This window comes from Lagenorhynchus albirostris, chromosome 8 (assembly GCF_949774975.1).
Source record: "Lagenorhynchus albirostris chromosome 8, mLagAlb1.1, whole genome shotgun sequence".
In the NCBI taxonomy this organism is placed as follows: domain Eukaryota; kingdom Metazoa; phylum Chordata; class Mammalia; order Artiodactyla; family Delphinidae; genus Lagenorhynchus; species Lagenorhynchus albirostris.
In genome coordinates, this window is record NC_083102.1 from 50547267 (window position 1) to 50568441 (window position 21175).

At 41.3% G+C, this 21175-nt stretch overlaps 1 protein-coding gene across 1 annotated transcript in view; it reads left to right on the forward strand.

The window, feature by feature from the left end:
* Positions 1-21175, forward strand: part of OSBPL3 (oxysterol binding protein like 3) — a 201347-nt gene that overhangs the window by 133303 nt on the left and 46869 nt on the right. The window contains exons 4-13 of the mRNA XM_060156982.1: positions 946-1062; positions 1493-1546; positions 3088-3201; positions 5892-6059; positions 6650-6773; positions 8580-8683; positions 8888-8980; positions 10036-10192; positions 17319-17449; positions 20784-20891. Of these exons, the coding sequence (XP_060012965.1) occupies positions 946-1062; positions 1493-1546; positions 3088-3201; positions 5892-6059; positions 6650-6773; positions 8580-8683; positions 8888-8980; positions 10036-10192; positions 17319-17449; positions 20784-20891 (1170 nt within the window). The remainder of the gene's footprint in view (positions 1-945; positions 1063-1492; positions 1547-3087; positions 3202-5891; positions 6060-6649; positions 6774-8579; positions 8684-8887; positions 8981-10035; positions 10193-17318; positions 17450-20783; positions 20892-21175) is intronic.

The window sequence follows — 21175 nt, forward strand, 5'->3', positions numbered from 1 at the left end:
TTTGCGCATTTCATGTATGTTATATCCCAACAAAAAATGTAAAAATAATAATAAATAAAAACCAGCTGAAGTGTTGTCAGTTTTGGTCTATCTGGGGGTAATTTTGCAATGGTATGTGCATTTTCAAGCATTTAAAAATAAATTTTTAGTGTTTTTCTTTAGTATTCCTTTTAAAATTCTTTTCTAGTCAATTACTTGAAATAACCCAAATAGCTAACAGTGGAAGATTTATAGTAATAACTATAACTTGTACCTCAAAATTGCAAACAGCTTAGTAGAGCAATAATTGCACCCTCCCCTCACCAAAGTTTCTGAAACAAAAGAAAGGAGGGGAAAACAAAACTTCTGGGCAAAGAGGATGAAAATACTTGTTGCAGAACCACCTTTTTGATGCTTCAAGATTTCCAACATTTAAATACCTAGAATTTGGAGGCAGTGTGACTAAATCATCATTTTGACCAACGTGTTGTGTTTACCAACTTGCATGCAGTCTCACACTTTTCAGCCAATTTTCCCAGCCACCCCTATCCCTCCTGCCCAGCCTCCATCCTGATGTATGTAGCTTTGGGTTCAAATTCAGACCGAAGTCTAGTGGTGAGTGAAAATTACTGATGATGTCAAAGGGAACAAAAATAGAACTCACAGGAAAGTCTTTACCTTTAGCTGTGGTTGTCAAGGTTCAAGCACCAAAAAAGACAGAGACATTCCCTTCTGAGAGAGAGCTTTTCAAAAACAACAACAACAAAAAATTTGATGCCACTAAATTATAGCATTAAATCTGTAAAGTCAAAGAACTGTACATAAATTAAATTTGAGTTTCTTCTCCCCAACACACCCAGCCAGTCTCATCATCTTGGATGGATTTACCGATGGGATCGAGTGCTTCTTAACATTACTATTTTTTTAAAAGATAGCCATTGAGCCTGAACTCTTTTGTTGGAACAGGACAGCTGGGAAGTGGTGGAAGGACTGAGGGGAGAGATGAATTACACCCAGGAGCCACCAATTCAGAAAGGATTTTTGCTGAAAAAAAGGAAATGGCCCTTGAAAGGCTGGCACAAGGTAAGAACTGGCCTGGGACGCACCTTCGTTTGCACCTACACTCCCCACTCAGGACCCGGTTCTTAAGCACTTACATTTAATTTGAAGTTGAGCATGGAGACCAAGAGAAGGATGTTTAAATGGAATGTCTTTTTTTTTTTTAATATTTCTTTTTGGCTGCGTTAGGGCTTCGTTGCTTCGCGCGGGCTTTCTCTAGTTGCGGCGAGCGAGGGCTACTCTGTTGCGGTGCGCAGGCTTCTCATTGCGGTGGCTTCTCTTGTTGCGGAGCACGGGCCCTAGGCGCGTGGGCTTAGTTGCTCTGTGGCATGTGGGATCTTCCCAGACCAGGGATCAAAACCGTGTCCCCCGCACTGGCAGGCGGATTCTTAACCACTGCACCACCAGGGAAGTCCTGGGAATGTCTTAATGAATTCTGCTTTATTCCCCACAGAGATTCTTCTATCTGGACAAAGGAATCTTGAAATATGCCAAGAACCAAAGTGATGTAAGTCGTCTTGTTAATCCAGTATGCTATTGAAGAATTCTAAAGAGCTAGTGGTTGTCAGCTCATGGATGACATTGTGCATATTTGAGAATTGGATTTCCCTAAACTGGAGATCAGGGAGGGGTGGTGGTTCCCTCTCAGGGAACAGAGGTACCTGCTCCCCGCTGTCCCTGCTCTGGGTTCTGGGTGGGCTCAGTTCACCCACCAAGTAGAGGTGCAGGAGCCCCTATCAACACCCTACTGGGTATCCAGGCATGGGTTCTGGTCTTAGGGTTGTGCTGTGGGGTTCTCTGGGTGGGGGAGACCTCTTCACAGTGAGCTAACAGGAACAAAACAGAGAGCGTGTCCCTCCCACTGTTATGGGGACTGAGGGGTTTAGTGGAGAAGGCCCTTGCTGAAGGTGACGGGAGGTTCCCCTGTGTGTGAACACCAGGCGGACAGCCCTTGAGGACTCGGAATGACTACTGGTCCTGCCCTCATAGGGGTCCCTCTCTCACCCAGCACTTCTCTCCTCCCGTCTTCCTCTCTTCGCCTCTCTCACGGTGCTCACCTTGTTGGGGCGAATACAGAAACGTGCCATAGTGCCTGACCCACAGTGGCCTGTATTAGCTTCCTTACTCCTCTTTTAATTTTTATTTTTAAATTTCTTTTTTGGTTTCTTCAGCTTTTAAAGAAATTTTTAAATTAATTTTTATTGGATTATAGTTGATTTATAATGTTGTGTTAGTTTCTGCTGTACAGCAAAGTGAATCAGTTATACATATATCCATTCTTTTTTAGATTCCATTCCCATACGGGTCATTACAGAGTATTGAGTAGAGTTCCCTGTGCTATACAGTAGGTCCTTATTAGTTATCTGTTTTATATAGTAGTGTGTATATGTCAATCCCAGGCTCCCAATTTATCCCCCCCTTCCCCTTTGGTAACCATATTACTCAGCCATAAAAAAGAATGAAATAATGCGATTTGCAGCTACATGGATGGACCTAGAGATTGTCTTATTGAGTGAAGTAAGTCAGACAAAGACAACTATCATCTGATATCGCTTATATGTGGAATCTAAAAAATGGTACAAATGAACCTATTTACCAAACAGAAATGGAGTCACAGATGTAGAAAACAAACCTACTCCTCTTTTTAAGTCACTTCCAAATGAATTTAGACACCGGAAACTATTTCTGCAGGAGGCGGTGAAGTTAACAGGTGAATTCACTGTCATAGGAGTCATGGGGCTAACTTTTTAGTTTCCTCACCTCCTTGCTTCCTCACTTTGCAATGTGCAAACTGCTTGTTACTTAACCCTCTGTAATTCAGTCTCCCGTCTGTAAAAGGGGAGATGTTTCCTCCCTCACAGGTTAAACAGGATGATGTGTGTATAGCACTAAGCTCCGTGCTAGTTCACGCTAAGTACTGGAGAAGTGTAGTTATTATGTTTACTGTTAGTGGGTGTGGAAGGGGAGGGTAGAGGGAAAGAGTGTTAAGGATGTTCCGATGGTTTTTAACACCGTGGTTCTCAAGGGGCCCCCTTTGTGCCTTTGCAGATAGAGAGAGAGAAGCTGCATGGCTGCATTGATGTCGGGCTCTCGGTGATGTCTGTGAAGAAGTCGTCAAAGTGCATAGATCTCGACACCGAGGAGCACATTTATCATCTGAAGGTGACACTGCTTCCCAGATGCTGTCTCCTGTTGCACAGAGTTCCTTTATGTTGTGAAAGGATTGTCAGTTATAGTACCGTTGGTGATGCCTTTTGAATTTCAAAACATCCAGTCAACATGTAGAAGATCTTCATTATGAAAGTATTTCTAAGGATATATCTATTGATATCTGGATGGGACAGTTCTTCATTGTGTAGGACTGTCTCTTACACTGCTGAACATTTAGCCTCATTGTCTCTTATCCCCTAAATCCCCCCCTCCCTTGTGATTGTGACATCAGTAACAAAAAAACAAAAAACAGAAAACTTCATGTTTCCAAATACAAACCCCCTCTACCCCCAGGCAGTACCATCTTTAGTGAAGAACCATTTACTATAGGTTAAAATGTTTCCTTGGGCTTCCCTGGTGGCACAGTGGTTGAGAATCTGCCTGCCAATGCAGGGGACATGGGTTCGAGCCCTGGTCTGGGAGGATCCCACATGCCGCGGAGCAACTAGGCCCGTGAGCGACAACTACTGAGCCTGCGCGTCTGGAGCCTGTGCTCCGCAACAAGAGAGGCCGCGATAGTGAGAGGCCCGCGCACCGCGATGAAGAGTGGCCCCCGCTCGCCGCAACTAGAGAAAGCCCTCACACAGAAATGAAGACCCAACACAGCAAAAATAAATTAATTAATTAATAAACTCCTACCCCCAACATCTTCTTAAAAAAAAAAATGTTTCCTGAAGTAAAATATGATCTTCAGTCTGAGAAGCCCCATCTTACAACTTCGACTAAATTTATAGGGATTTCATTAAAATTCTCATACCACAGTGATGTCAAAAATTTTTCCCCTAAAGGATGGGTCTTCAAACAGTATCTCTGAAAGCTGCTTAACTACCCTCTTCTGCCCCTTCTCCTGCAGGTGGTATAGATAGTTGAAAGCATGAAGCAAGAGCTTTGGAGATACAGATCTGGTTCAGATCTTGACTGCCTGGTTACTTACTAGCTTTCAGCCTTTGACAAATGATTTAATCTCTGAAAGTCTCAGTTTTCTCACCACCCTCCCACCCCGACAATGGGAGTTCCAGTGCTCGTCTTGTAGGGCTGCATGTAGAAAACTTGACGTAATGCCTGACCCACAGTAAGCTCAATATGTTTATGTATTATATATAACTATTAGGTGGTACCCGAGTGTTAGAAATTAATTGAGAAAATGTTAAGAGTCTTTTCTTACTTGGACAAATTACTTGGAATATTGGGAGTGGGGGCTGTGCTTTGGGAAAATAAAAGCATGAGATTATGAACTCCCCATTTTAATGTGTCCCTGTCCTCCCCATAGCACGTCGTGGTACTTGGGCAAATACATGCTTAGCACATACATGGGCTTGATTGCCCCCACGGCAAAGACGTCTCCAGCCCACCCTGTCGATGTGCCGAGGGTGAGAAGCCCTGCTGTACGCAATTACCTACAGCCACAGGCATAGGGGCTTAGGCTTGGGGAATAGTACATATTTGACTGTCCTGGGCAGTCAGTTAACAACATCTGGGAAATGAAGTACATTTCAAGAACATAATTTAAAGGAGACAAATAGATGTGAGTCTGTTTGTGTTGCTTCTACTTGTAAACGACACATCCAATAGCACCTGGAGGGGTTTAAGTCTTGTGTGTACTTCTAATCAACATAGCAAACATAAACGCCGACTGAACACTTCCTACGTGAAGGATGTTGCTGACGTTTATTTCCACATCCTTGCTCTCAGTAGCAGCATTAGTAAAGATTTTAACTGAATTGACCTGGATTTTTCTTCTTGGAAGTTAACCTACCATACATCCTTTTGAGGTCTTTTAAATTACCACTTCATGAGTCTCTGTGTTCTCGTATATAGATATCTATCATTTTTCGTTTTGAAAGCATTAATACACCATCATGCACACACAAATATTGACTATTAAGAAATATCTATGGTGCATAGGTGCTTATTATATTCTTTTTAGTACTTTTATGCACATTTGAAATACTTTATAATAAAAGTTACTAGATACAAACATTACTCTTCATAGAAATTATACATTGATAGTCACTCCTGGAGAGAATGGCTAAAAGTTTGTGTATGTGTGTTTGAAAAATCCTGGAAATCACTGATAAAACTTTATCAGATTTTTGTTTTCTAAGAGTGGGAGAAATGTTCTTTTAAGTAACCTTCACATTCATTAACATATATTCCTCAGCACCATATTCTTTGTCAGAGAAGATTAACAAGATTAAATATTTTAGGAAGAATTTATTAATTCATTCCAGTTCAGAGAAGATTGGTCTGAAAAGTCTGAATTATAAAAGAGTTTTTTTTAAAAATGGTGCTAATATTTTTAGTATGGTTAGTAGAAACTGGGACAAGAGAACTTGGAACCACTTTAAGAGATGGATAAATGTAAATTTCAGCTTATTTGTTCTTTAATATTTCCTACTAATAACATAACAATTGGAGTCTTTCATAGAATGCCTAAAGTAGAGTTTATGAAGACCATTTTTGCTCTCCATCTCCTTCTCCAGCTTGTTCTATAGACTACGTAAATGAAGTCAGTAAACTGGTATTTCCACATTTCTACACATGACAGCATGAAGAAGTGCTAGGAGTGACCTCAATGTGATGACTAATTGTTCCTTAGAGTGACTGACATTCTCGTCTCCTTTCAACCCAACATAATCTAGGTAAAGTCAGAGGAAGTCTTCGATGAGTGGGTATCCAAACTTCGCCACCACAGAATATATCGTCAGAATGAAATCGCCATGTTTCCACACGAAGTTAATCACTTTTTCCCAGGATCTGCTGTCACAGACTCTGGTTCTGAGGTCTTGGACACCATTTCCAGTAGGAAGGTAATGATTTGCCGATAGTGAATCTGAAGGAAGGTGGCTTTGTGTGGGGAGGAGTCTGCTCTCGGGGGCCGTGTCTGAGGAATGAAGGGTTTGTGGGGAGGAGCAGGGTAAGCTTGAGCTGGGATTTCATTAGTCTGTGTGTCCACTCAGTCAGAACGAGGGCCAGAAGGGCATCTATTAATGCCGAGAGTGTAACTGGAGAACAGCATGTACGGAGGGATTTAATATCCCTGAAAGCTCCAGCTTTCTCTTGACCAGTTTGACTTCAGCTGGCTTTCTGCTTGTAACATACAAGAGGTGCACTTATAGTCATACAGAATTGCAAAATCTTTCCCAACATTTGTGTCATTATTTCAGTGTGGTTATCATTTGACAGGAGGAGAAATCAGGGGCCCGTAGCATGGTATGGCCACGCGGTTAATAGCTGGCGGTCTCAGGGTCTCCAGGGGAGTGCTTTGCTAGAAGCTTCTTCCTTATTATGGGCAGATGGCTTCCATTAGCTACAAGCCCACTTTATTATCCTTTACCCTAAAGTGCTCCCACCGAGCTCTGTTTTCATTTATAATGTGCTTTTGTCATCTGTGGAACAGCATAGCGGTATATCAAAGCAGAATTCGTTTCAAACCGGAAGCAATTTATCATTTTCTTGTGGTGGTGAGACTCGAGTTCCATTATGGTTACAGTCTTCAGAGGACATGGAAAAATGCTCTAAAGGTAGAGTGACTCGAAACCTTTGTTTCTTTCTGTCAAAACCTCTGCTCTTAGATTACACTGGTTTGGTATTCAGACCCCAGATGCATTTGTATCCTCCCCCTTCACTGGTCTACATTCCCTGTCATATTTTGCTTATGAAGTCTTCACTCGTGATCAACAACAAGCACTTTCCTTTAGAGTTTTATGTCTTCCCCTGGGTGTGCATGTAGACAGGTTTCCTTTTCTGTTCTTTAAGCACTGATGCCTGATTTCCATATGGCCTACTAAACCACAGAATCCAGGGATGGGGTCTGCACAGTTCGCTATATTTTTTTAAGTGCCAAAAATGCATCTGATGCACATCCAAGAATTTAAATCACTGTTCCAGAGGCGAGTGGGTGAACCAAATGGAGATCCCCACCAAACGGGTGTTCTCTACCCTGGCTGCACGTTAGAATCGCCAAGAGAGCTTTTAAAATGCAGGATACGCATGCCCAGGCCCCTGTCCCAAAGAATCTTGTTAAATTAGTGTGGGATGGGGCCCTGGCATCACTAGTTTTCCTGCAGTTCCTCAAGTGATCCTGATAAGGAGCCAGGGTTGAGAACGCTTACCGTATGGAAGCTCTGTGTTCTCAACCTTAATTAGCTAAGAATCACTCTAGGAACATAAAAAAAAAAATGTCACCAGTGGGATTGGGGGTGTTCTAATTTAATTGCCTGGGGATGGGACTTGGACGTAGGTGATTTTAAAAATTTCACCAGTTGATTTTTAAAGTGTAGCCACAATTGAGAACCACTATCAGAGAAAGATGCCTGAAAATTGCATTTTTGCCTGTTGAATGCAGATCTTATCACACCTGGAGCCATATAAGTGTTGCCCTCCCAATAAATGTGAGCTTCACTGAGTGACATTTTGGGACAGTACTCCCTGAAGTGTTTTCCCTGGACCAGCAGCATTGGCCCGGCCTGGGAACCTATTAGAAATACGAATTCTCAGCTTCAACTCAGAGAGACTGAATCAGAAACTGGGGGGTGGAGCCCAGCAATCTGATTGAACAAGTTCTCCAGGTGATTCTGATGATACCAAAGTTTGAGAGCCGCCGTCTTTAGGCTTTTGGACCTTGATTTCTCAGGAGAAACAGCCACCGTCATCCAGTGAACAGCACATTGAGGACTAGCTTTTGAGTTAGTGACCCAGGAACTGGACTGAGGATGCTCGTAGGTCAATCTGTGGAGGACCATCATGGTCCTCTTGCAGGTCCATGATTCACAACGTTATCCTCAGAGACCAATACACCCTTCATTTTAATTTCATTCATTTAACTTGTGTTGGGTCCTTAGAATCGGATAGTGACAGCCTGTTCCTGAAAGGTTAGAAGTAACAATGATGGTGCTGGTGATGATGATGGTGACGGTGATGATGATGATGATGATGAAGACTGATTTATTTAGTGCTTACCATATGCTGGGTACTCTAAATGTACTCTGCATTTATCAACTCATTTTTAACTCAACTATCCTGTGAGATAGGTATATAATTACCCCCGGTTTCCAGATGAGGAAACTGAGACACAGAGAAGTTATGTTATTTGCCCAAGATTCACAGTTCGTAAAGTACATTCAAACTGCGGCAGCGTGGTCCTCCAGAGGTATGCCCTTAACCACAATGGTCTACTGTCTCTCCTGTAAGAAGGGAAGTGAAGTTTCCTATCCTTATGAGATGTAAAAGCAAATAGAGATAAATGAGAAAAGTAGCTGGCACTAGCAGAGGGAAGCTGGAATGCAAGATGAGGGTGTTTGACTCCTCCTCTTGCTTTTCTCCTACAGAACTGGCAAACTGTCATGACTGCCTGGTGGAGATGAGCCAGCTTCTGCAAAGTATGGACGTCCTGCATCGGACATATTCGGCTCCGGCTATCAATGTCATCCAGGTTAGCCAGATCCCGCTTCTGTTTCATTCTGGCACTCGTGCGCTTTCCTCTCTCCTCCCAGCCTTTCACACTAACAGGGAAGTTGTCTTGTTGGTTGCTTCAGCCAGATTCAAGGGGATGGAGGTGGTCTCTTTGGTGTGTGTCTTTCCCTATGGGTTTGGTAGACCTTACTGTTTGTGCTCTCTTTCCTGTTTTGAAACAAAGGGTGGATCTTTTGAAAGTCCCAAAAAGGAAAAAAGGTCACATAGGAGATGGCGGTCCAGAGCTGTTGGCAAAGACGCTAAAGGAACGCTGCAGGTAACCCTTGCTTCCCTCCCCAGGCTGGTTTCCTCATGGACATATGCTGGGGACTCCTTGGACTCAAAGAGAAGAATAGACAAGTGAATATTCTGTAGTTATTCTCTCAAATACCCTGTGCAGAGAGAGGAATTCAGTCACTTAGATTTTCTGGAAGATTTTCTGAATACTAGAATAAGCATGTAATGAATATTGGGTAAAGGGTTTTGGTTTCCCCTTCTTTAATGCTTAGCCTGCCTGCTCTCTTCCCTGCTTCAGTGTGTGCCTTGATTTGTGGCTGCTGTGGTCGTGTGCTCTGACTCACCTCTTCTGCTGCAACTCAGTGGATTCATCATCCCTCTGAGCCCACTGGCTGGAGCCTCTGGGAGCAGGACACTGTACAGACTTTCTCTTGCCTCTTGTCTCCAACCTTCCAATCCCCCATCAGAAGTTCACTGCATAACGCTAGCCGCTGACTTTTCCCAATGCGCGGCTAAGCCAGAAGCCACGATTTGCAGCTCAGCCATTGCATATTAAATTGCAGCATTGTCAGGGTCAAAATAAATCAGAAACTTACAGAAACTGTTATACTCTTATATATTAATAACTCTGGTTCAAAGCACTTTATGGGTTGAACTTAAATACTTTGAAAGCAAAGAGTGATTTGTATATAAACATGTGAGAAGGAGGTTTGTTTCGTAAGAAGCACCAGGTGCAAGTAAAGAAAACATTTTTAAATCTACCCCATTAACTATTAGCAACCTAGATCCTGGGTGATTATTGCCAGGAGGAAGGAAATGAATTTAAACGAGAAACAGCCTGGCTGCTTTAGCTGTCATTTTCAACCTGTAGCTTTAATGCTGTGATCACCTCCAAAGGAAAATGTGATTTCTCACCCATTTTTATTTTGCAAGAAGCCAGTGAAAGTTTCTGTGACAAGTCTTTTCCTATAAGTTATCACTCAATAGAAAGACTTTTCTATAGAATGTTCTTAGTACTTTCCAGTCCTAGAAACAAGTAAATATTCTAAGCAATTCGTATCTAAAAAGAAATATCTCCCTTTGGTGTCACTTCAGGTCCCCAAAACTTTTTCTGGCCCAGTAAGACTGCATTCCTCCAATCCTAATTTGTCAACACTAGATTTTGGAGAAGACAAAAATTATTCCGATGGCTCTGAAACCTCATCAGAGTTTTCTAAAATGCAAGAAGATCTGTGTCATATTGCCCATAAAGGTAAATGAGTTTTCTTTCTTCCTAATGTGTTTGATGAAAATGTTAAATGTTCGTCTGAATGTGGGATGTCCTTGGAGAGGGGAATCTTAGTTGGTTTGTTTTCTGCTCTATTAGGATTTCAGGCAATCTAATTTTTATTTTATTTCCCCGGTAGTACAGAGTGTATTGGCAAGAAGTTTCTTTTTAACTCTGTAGGGGGGAAGGTGAGAGCCCTAAGTATACTTTAAAGGCTGAGCAATTTATATGCTGCTGATGAGAGTGTAAATTGGTACTTCTGGAGGGCATGTGACATCATGTTTCAAGTTTTAAAAAAGTCTGCCTATCCAGCAATTCCACTTTGAAGAATTCATTCATAGGAATTAATTTTAAAATTATCCAAAGATATCCATCATAGCAGTGTTTATCATATCAGAAATTAGAAATAGATTTTCACCATCATTAGGAAAATGCAAATCAAAAGCATGGTGAGACATTACCATGCACCTAATAGAACAGCTAAATTTAGAAAAAAAACCTGACAGCTGGTAAGGATCCAGAGAAACTGGATCTCTCATCCATTGCTGGTGGCAATGCAAGATGGTACAGCCACTCTGGACAAGTGTTTGGCAGTTTTATATAAAACCAAACATGTACTTACCATACAACCCAACATTCACATTCCCGGGCATTTATCCCAGAGAAATGTAAACTTAAGTCCACACAAAATCCTATACACAACTGTTCAGAGCAGGTTTATTTGTATCAGCCAAAGACTGGAACAACCCAAATGTCCTTCAGCAGATGAATGGTGAAACAAAAGGTGGTACATCCATGCAGTGGAACACTACTCAGCAATAAAAAGGAATGAACTGTGGATACACGCCACAGTGGAGGGGATCTCAAGGGCATCATGTTGACCTAAAATAGCCAATCTCAAAAGGTGTCATAGTGTATGATTGAACTTATTAACACTTTTGTAATGATACAAGCATAGAGATGGAGAAATGATTAGTGGCTGCCAGGGGTCAGGGACAAGGAGGAGGGCAAGTATGATTATGAAGGGGTAGTAAGAGGAATCCTGGTAGTGATGGAAAGCTCTATATCCTGATTCTAGTGGTGGGTCCCCGAATCTAGACATACAATAAAATTGCATTGACCACCATACGTGTACACATATTCACAAGTGAGAGCCTGTCAAACCTGTGAAATCTGAATAAGAGCTGTAGGTTATACCAATGTTAATTTCCCAGGTCTGATGTTGTACCAAAGTTATGTAAGATGTTACCACCATGGGAAACTGGATGTAGGGCACCCAGGGGTTCTCTGTACTGCTCTTGTAACTTCCTGTGAGTCTATAAAAATTTCACAATAGAAAGTTTAAAAAAAATTAGAAATAACCTAAATGCCTGACAGTAGAGGGATTGGATTTTTAAAATGCAATGTAATCATATACTAGAATACTCAACAGCTACAATAATAATATCTACCTTATATCGAACACAGTGTCATGTCAGGTATTTGCTACTAAGCACTTAACATGCAGTATTTCATTGAATTCTAGCAGCAACCCGCAGAGTGTGTATGACTGTAACCTCTTATCTGTGCACACGTAAGAAACCTGAGGCTTAGAGAAGCCAAAGAACTTCGTGAGGGTCCCATGGTAGAAAGTAGCCAACCTGAGACTTGAATTCTAACCTGCCTGACCCCAGAGTCTGTGCTCCTCACCTGGTGTCTCACTGCCCTCACAGATGGGGTAGCCAGGGTTATTTTTATTTTTATAGGTATTGGAAGATTGACACAACATATTGAGCAAAAAATATAAGGTATGATCCCATTTTTTTTTTGGAAAAAATAAACTATATAAATCTGGCATGTATAGGCATATTAGAAAAGTCTGAGAGGATACATACCAGCATTTTAGTGATGGAGACTGGGAGTACTTATTCTGCTTTTTAAAAAAAATTATCATAGATTTATCACTTTTTAAAGGAGAAGATGAGTTAAAATTTTTTAAATGGAAGGGCAGTACTTGAAGTGGGAGGAGAGAAGATGTTTCCTATTTTGCTTTTCTCTCATCACCCTGTATTTTTCTTCCTTTACATCACTGATTCCTTTGGCTCTTTTCCCTTACCCTGCAAACTTAAAATAAAACACGTTGGTTATGAGGAAACTATTTTATGCTCTTTACAGATTCTTACCTCAAACTCTTGTCCAAGTGACCATTAGAACCTTGTCCATGTTTGGCAGTACAACTTATCTGTAAAATGGGAAGAATTACCTGCCCCACCCCTTTAAAGATCTTCACACACCCCAGTATGGTTCTCTAGTATTAAAGGACCACTTGTAATGAGGTTGTTTCATTTTAGGTTTTGTGGGAGGAAATTCCTATACAGTGCCATTACTTTTTAATAATATGCACTGTCTCTTTAAAAATGAGAAGATAGTGCCTCCCTGCGGAAGGGAGCTATCCTGATTTTACCTGCCTTGAAGAAGCTGCTTCCTCAGAAGGACAGAGTTTGCTCTATTGAGTTGATCCCCTGACCCTGTCCTCCTGCAGAGGGCCTGACATTGTGCAAGGTTTATAATGGGCCTCAGCCAGCTGTTCTGTCTTTTGGGCTTTGTGAAAAGCAGCTGGCTGCAGGGCTGCCACATACCTAGACTAGGTCAAGGTTTGTGCTCCGAGAAAAGTCCAGGAACACCTATTCAACTATAGCCCACGCCCCACGGGCTTGCGAACAGTGAATTCCACAGGGAGCCTAGCAAGCTTTGTTTCATTCCTGTAGTTTTAGAGCATACTTGCAGAGACTGAAAGATCTCGGGGAGTCCCTTCTACAGAGGCTGTAATTCAGAGGCCTCATGAAATGAAGACAGTTCTCAGGTTCTCCCTGTGTCCTGTGACCTTGCCTGCTTTCTCACTTCCATTCAAACTTTTGAAGCATCTTGTCTTTTCTTCCGTTGTAAGCCTGATTTTGTTAGACAGTTTTTACTGTACTTTCTTACCTGCATCACTAATCTGTTGACCATGACTTCAGAGCAGCTGAGCTCAAGGCAAGAATTCCATTGTTGTTGTAAATAGTCTTATATTACCTACTTTTTTTCAGCTTGTTAAATGCATCTGAATTCTCCCTGTCTCATAGAAGTTGGATCAAATGGTAGGCAACTAATATACACCCATCCTAAAAAGTCTTTGTTGTATATATTAGACTATAAATTTGATTTTTATGGTGTATCATTGAACTAATTCTCATTGGTTCATGTGTCTGGCTTTGTGTCCATGTTGACATATATATAAGCAAACAGAGAACAAAATGTACTAAAGTCTAAAAGTCATAAGTAATTTGCCTTACGTATATTAGCTTTTACATATCCCAAAATGTATTTCATGGAACACTTTGCCCATATAACACTTTAAAAAACAGAAGAATTCCATGATTTAAAATGTCTGGAAAACACTGCTGACTATAGTCTGCTTTGCATTTACACAAGAAGCAGTAAATATTAAAGGCCCAAGAGAAGTCCTGCAGCAGAGAAGCCTGTTAGCTTTGTTTAACTTAATGATTTTCAAATTTTCAACGTTGTTAGGGAAAATCTTCTCCCTCTTCCCCAAACTGCTGTCAGCTATTATCGCTCTGGAACTAAAGTTCCTGGAAACATATGTCAGCAAACATTGTAAATAATAAGCCTTTTTGGAGCTAACCCTCTATACAAGCTAAGTCAGAAAACTTGCATTCAACTAGGCCACCTCTGTTATGACTAGCTGTGGGACTTTCACCTCATTGATTAACTTCTCTGGGCCTCAGCTACCTCATTTGTTAAATGTCTTAAAGTAGTTGTCCTGACTCTTTGGCCTCTCAAATTCTGTAATTATCTTCTATGATTAATTGTTTTCCACTGAACAGAAATCATGCTGCTGCTTCTTGTTACAAGGAGATTTTGTGAGAGAGTGTTGTATTAGTAATACAAGCAAAAATTACCATATTTGATGAGCAGATTTAGGATGGGAAAGCAAGGACTAGTGTAGGACTGGGGTCAGGGTACTCCAGATAGAAGTGGATATTCACATTCTGCCTTGGAAGGGAAAAAAGTGAGGTTTTAGGGATACATCTCCTGCAACCTGTGGAAAATCTTTGCAGTGAGAGAAATCTTCATTTACAAATAGTAATAGTAATCTTCTAGTTTGGTTGAATGCCTTGTTTTACTGCAGGCCATCTGAAAGCCAAGGGAATTGATTTGGTAAAGTGACAGCCAGCTGAGTGCCATGTCTGTTTAATTTAGAGCAATAAACATGACAATGAAAAAAAATTTTTTTGTAACTGTGTAAAGTGGCAGATGTTAACTATACTTATTGTGGTGTTCACTTCCAAATGTATACAAGTATTGAATCATTATGTTGTATACCTGAAACCAGTATAATGTTGTATGTCAGTTATACCTCAATTAAGAAAAGAATTGTAGTAAGATACTAAGTAAACTTACCCAAAAATGACAGTGACGAGGTGTTCCCCCAGGGACCCACTCAGATGGGCATGGGTATCCTGTGGAGTTGCAAGGGGTAGGGGTGCCTATCTAAAAGTACCTAAGATGCAGTGAGTGAGTTAACTGCAGGGCTTGTTGCTTTCTGGGTGAGAGCTTCCACTGCTTCTCCTGCTCCGTAGATTCTGGTCAATCTCTCATTCATAGAACTTCTACCCTGTGCATTTATTTATAAAATGATGTTCCAGCAAGAGACTCAAGTATCCTAAAACTGCTGCCCATATTTCAAAAGACTGCAGCCATCACCACTTTCAGCCTCGTATGTTTCTTTCATCACCACCACTATTATTATTGCAGTAGCATTTATTATTATATGCGATGCATTGGGTTAAGTGCTTTACCTACATTATCTGATTTAATCCCCATAATGATCTTATGAAGTAAGTGCTATTATTATCCCTATTTACAAGTGAGGAAACTGGGGTCCAGGTGCATAATATACCTGTCCGAAGTCCTGCAGTGAGTAAGTGATGGAGCTGGGAAGAACCCAGGGCTGATGTGGGAACTCACACTATTGGTGGCTCTGTTGTGCTGCCTGTTATTGTGCTCAACTGAATTGTTTAAATCAAAGAGCTAAGCATGTTCCATAGACACTATTAGAAAATTCAGTACCTATTGACCCTTGACCCCTGTCTTCTGTCAACAGAAGCACCATAATTTGTGTTTGCATTTAAACAGATTGCTTATTTGTCCTGTGATTTTGTGAAGATGCTCTAAGTCTGTGGCTTAACACCACAACCTCAGACAATTTAGGGACAGCCTATCGAGAGAGGTTCAGTTGTCTGCGTGGCTGTGGAATGAAGGGAGTAATTCAGTCATGCATATTTAGTTTCTGTGATACTGAATCGGCCACTCTGGAATAACAGTACCTCAAAAAGTGCAGCACCAGGCAGTTCAATCTTATGGCAGGCCATTGGAGTAGAAGTATGTCTCAGCCTCTTCCTTCTTCCTGCCTTTCTAAAACAAAATAGAATAAAGGAGATTGGAAATATTCACACGTGATTTCCATGATCAGTTCGGATGACAATTGCCTTTTCCCTAGGAGGTAACTTGTACATTATGTGATCAAAACTTGGTGAACTTTTTGCTGTACCTAATAACGGTTTTTAAAACTTCAGTTCAGGCATCTGAGTGCCTAATAACACTGAGCCCTCATTGTACCTGAACGCTCACTAAAGTGAACCAATTGTGGAATGCCACGTTGAGAGGTGGGGAATTCTGGGTCAGGCAGCTGGAAGGACTAACAAGGAAGAGGGTAGGTAACACCTTTTTGGAAATAATTTTAAACTTACAGACAAGTTGCAAGAATAATACAAAGAACTCTCATATGTCTTTTATCCAAATTCACCATTTTTAATATTGTGCTGCATTTATCTCTTTCTACACACACACACAGAGACATATATATACACACACACACACACACACACATATGCAGATGTGTGTGCATTTATTTTTTCTCATCCATGTGAAAATAGGAATCAAACATCATGTCTTTTTTTATGCCTTTGTGCTATATGTATATTTCCTAAGAATAGGGGTATTCCGTTACTTAACCACAGTTTAGTTATGAAATCCAGGAATTTTAGCATTGAAACAGTACTTTTACCTATTCTGCCTTCCATATTCAAATGTTGTCAATATCCAAATAACATCCCTTAATAGCTCTTTTCCCCTTCAGTACAGGCTCTAGTCTGTGGTCATAGAGTGCATTTAGTTATCATGCCTCTTTAGTCTCCTATAATTAGGAGCAGTTCCTGAGTCTGTCTTTCTCTCTGATGAAATTGACACTTTTGAAGAATACAGGCCAATTTGAAAAAATAGGATGGTCCTGATTTTGGGGTTGTCTGATGTTTCCTCCTGAGCAGATTCAGATGGCCTATCTCTGGCTTGTGTACAACAAAAACAATAGTGTGTCTTTTTCAGGGTATCACACAAAGTCCCAAGGTACACGAAGTCCATCTGACTCTCACTAGTGATTAATTTTGGATACCTAGTTAAGGTACTGTCTAGTTTCTCCTCTGCATCGTTACCATTTTCCTTCTGACAACCAATAAGTTCTGTTTTCAAACATTTCCAGTCTTTGGAGATACAAACAAAACTAAATGTTGATAATTGAGAAGTATAGTCCTTTCAAGTGTCAAAATATCTTGGTGACAGCTCATAAAATCATGGAATTTTATAGTGGATAGGGACTTCGGAATTGACAAATAATGTGTGATTTTCAAATTTTTAATAGATCTTATTCTTTAGAGTAGTTTTAGGTTCATAGCAAATTGAACAAGAAGTAGAGTGTTCCCATACCCGCTCCCCCATACATATATACATAACCTCCCCCACTATCAGCATCCCACCAGAGTGGTCCATTTGTTAACCATCAATAAACCTACATTGAAACATCATTATCACCCTGAGTCCATGGTTTACATTAGGGTTCACTCTTGGTATTACATTTCAGATGTATTTTTTAAAGTCAATTAGGTGCACATTTGCTGGACGCAAAATATTCATGGCTGTTACTTTTCTAAGTTCTTTTATAAGAAATACATCTCTCTATATCTTGTTTTTAATTATGACTCTTTTATTCCTTTTTATAATGATTATATCTTTATAGTCTACTTCACTTTAAGGTCAGCTTTTAACACCATATCAACGGAGAGAGAGAAACTGAAGCAGCTGATGGAGCAGGATGTCTCTGTCTCCCCCTCTGCCCAGGTCCTTGGTCTGAAGCACGCCCTGTCATCTGTAAGTTACACGTCTATGTCATGGAAATGCCTGACAGTGTGTCCAGGCTCATGAACATTTTATATTTTCCATTGCCATGGTTATGTTGAAAATTCATGATTTCCAAGGTTGTGTTGAAAATTCATGAGAAAACCAAACACATTATCCAAATTACATTCTAACCTTTCATCAGATCTGCTTGTTCTCAACACCAAAGCTGAGCCTACTCGAAATCTTAGTAGCTAGTATTTCACTGAGCATTAGATACTCTGTTTGGTTTCCTCCTATTTATCTTGAGTTTTCTGTTTCTGTAAAGCTTTTGTTATATGTTTTTGTTTTAAATTTATTTATTTTTGGCTGCGTTGGGTCTTTGTTGCTGCGCGGGCTTCTCTCCAATTGCGGCGAGCGGGGACTACTCTTCGTTGCGGTGCGTGGGCTTCCCATTGCGGTGGCTTCTCTTGTTGCGGAGCACGAGCTCTAGGCGCACGGGCTTCAGTAATTGTGGCTTGCGGGCTCTAGAGCACAGGCTCAGCAGTTGTGGCACAGGGCTTAGTTGCTCTGCGGCATGTGGGATCTTCCCCGACCAGGGCTTGAACCCGTCTCCCCTGCATTGGCAGGTGGATTCTTACCCACTGTGCCACTAGGGAAGCTGTCGTTATATGGTTGTCTTGACATTTGTTTGTTAATGCTTACAAAGTCTGACAGTCTGCAGATTTCCATACCTAAGACTTCACAGGCTTAGATTGACTTTCCGTATTGACAGGTACAGGCAACAGAGTGAAATTTTGAATTCACACTCTTCTCTGCTGCCCAGCATTGATCCTATCTACCTGTTTATACCACATCTCTTTCAAAGACAAAAAAGTGATTTGATTTGATAGTACAAACGTTCAGCTCCCACCTGCTCCCCCCATGGGCACAAAGAGATGTCATAAGGAGTGTCAGGCAATCATTGTGCCTTCATAACAACAGAAAAAATCACTGCCAAGCCCCAGATGTTTTTCAGTAAGCCGTCCTGTCATTCACTCTCTCTCCTTTTTTTTCAATTTATTCCAGTTTATTCCTCAGAAGAGCTGGACTCCATTGAAGTGCAGTATCCTAGAACTCTGTTTTGAATAGCTGACAATGTCTGGCTATTATCTCTGTATCTATAAAAAATCTGGAGAACTTTTAAAAGAACATACTTATTTGCTCCTACTCTTTGCTTGTATGTGGAACACTTATTGTGAAAAGGGGGAGAGTGCGTGCACACATGTGAAATTACCATCTGAAGCAATACTGAACTTTCTATGTAGGGTCAGGTAGGGGAGATGAATTTTAGGATTTTGTTTTCAGAAGCCAATTCAGGCAGTGAGAGAACTAGAAAATACCCACCCATGTTTTCTACTCATCATATTACTGAGAAAAGTAAAGCAATGCTTTTGGTGTAACGTTAATGGTAAATACATTACCAGTGGTACGTACTGTCATTGTAAGATACTTAAGGAATATTCGCTCAGTTGAATATTTCCAGTAGGTTATCTTTGAACGAAATAAAAAATAACATAGATTTACTCCATGTTTAGAGTCTTAATGTTGTAGACCCAGAGATAGAAACGCCCCTTTTGGATTGTAGTGGACAGCCAGCCACACACTGGGTGCTGCTTTGGTTTGAGGGAAGCAGGGTGGTTTTTTTCTTTTTCTTTTTTTGAGTTTATTTTTTAGTGGTAAAAGCATTTCTTATTGTTCCCAGTAGGGTGGCCTTTAGTGCACTTAGAAGGTACCTCTGATGGGCTCCCCAAAGTCCTTTTCACTGTCGTCTTCCTGTCCCCTGCCCTCCTCCTGTGGAGGTCTGGCCTCATTTTGTTAATCTGCTGGTCTGGTAGAGGCCATGAGACCCACCTGGCCATGATATCCTAGTCCAGAGTCACTACCTTCTCTAAGGAGTTCTCCCTCACCCATGGTAAGGATTTTGGAAACTTAAGATAAAACAGAATGATCCTTTCCTTTTTGTCTTGGATTCCTGATTAAATTCAAGACTTGTTTTTTAAAAATAAGAATTTTAGAGTTATCTCAGGGCTATCAGAATGAATATGTTTGTGCTGTATGTGCAATCTTTGTGTTTTTCTTTCTTCTGCCTGTGGCTTACAAAGGAAAGAGAAGCTACTAAAATAGCACATTTTTCAGACCATATGGAGATTCTAGCCAGTGGTATAGATTCTAGCCACTTACACTAAGATGCCAGCAACATATTGGCCAAAGTGAATGCCCGGTAGAGGTTATTAGATGTAGTTGTGTGATTTAAGAAACATTTACTCAGTGTTTCCTAAATGACCCTTGAGAATTTCCCGATAACCCTTTCCATCTGTGAGTACTAAAAAATAAAGCCAAAATTCTTGTTTGAGATCCAGGCAGTGGGTAAATATAGACATCATTCTATGCTCTCAGCAGCTAGACCCTGTGGGCACTGATGGATGGGAAAGGCTCTGAGCTTCTCAGAAGAGAGTCAGGAAGACAGACAGACAGGATGGATCTGTGTACAAGCACCTGGGGAGCTGACTGTGGGAGTGTGTGTGGGTGAATCAGATGAAGTTGTCCCTTTCTAAAAACAGATCATCTGGAGAACAGTTGGTCACAGGGGATACCAGCATGAAAGAAACACCTTCCTTTATTCTCCTAGTTGGGAGGATGGGCTAGGGAATCACACCTGTCCAGGGAGAAATAAGAGATCTGGGTGGGCTGACATGAGCTCACATCTCACAGCCCCCTTCCCAGGGCCCTGGTCCTTAGCCCTTACCCAGGTAAGTAAGCTCTTTTTTTTTTTAAATAAACTATCTTAGTCATGAAGAATGAATATAAAGCAATGAATACCTATATTGTAAAACAGTAAAATTAATCCTCCACAAAATCTTCTCAGCACACTTCCTAAGATCCAATTCAACTAGTGTGATAATTAAATAACATTAAAATATGTCCAATCGTAAGGGGTAAGAGCAGCATTTTTACTGAAGATGAGAGAGAGAAGCTTGGGATCTTTAGAGGGAGGTAGTCAGAGTCTAAAGGCAGCTCGGAAGGAGGAGGGGCCGAGAAACCTCGAGTAATAAAAGCTGTAGGTGTTTGTGATTTCCTTCTCCACCGAAAGGAAAGCCTTACTAACCCTACTTCCATCCCTGGAAATGAGATTCGAGAAGGACCTCCGTTTCCAGTGTTTAATATCTTGTATCTGCCAGGCATCTCAGGGGTATCCTGTTGGATAACATTCAAGAAAAATAGTCGAGGAAGTGCCCCCGAGGGCTCCGCCACACTGGGCCCGCTGCTGTGCTTTTCTGAAACATCCATTTATTAACGGAGCCCCACTATTTTTAACGTGTTCCAGGCCCTAGCACAAAACACAGATCTTAAAGAACGCTTATGCAGAATCCATGCTGAGTCTCTGCTCCTCGACCGCCCAGTTGCTGCCAAGTCGGGTGATCGTCTGGCAGAGGTGGGTAATGTCGCCGCGCCTTGTCCCCGCAGGCCTCCCTGCAGCCCCTGGGAGTTGTGCTTCCCTCACCACGGGCAGCTGAGGATTCCAAGGCTTCCTTGAAAGTATGCTGCTAGCTGCATTTCTAAACTGCTATTTCCCCCTGGAACTCTTCCTCCCTTTGTACTTCTTTACCCCCTTTTCCTCCTAAGGATCACTCTTTTCTTTTGATATTACTGGAGTGGGGACTGTGCAGAGACAAATGTTTTCTCCTGTTACTTCTGAAAAAACCCTCACTTTCTCCA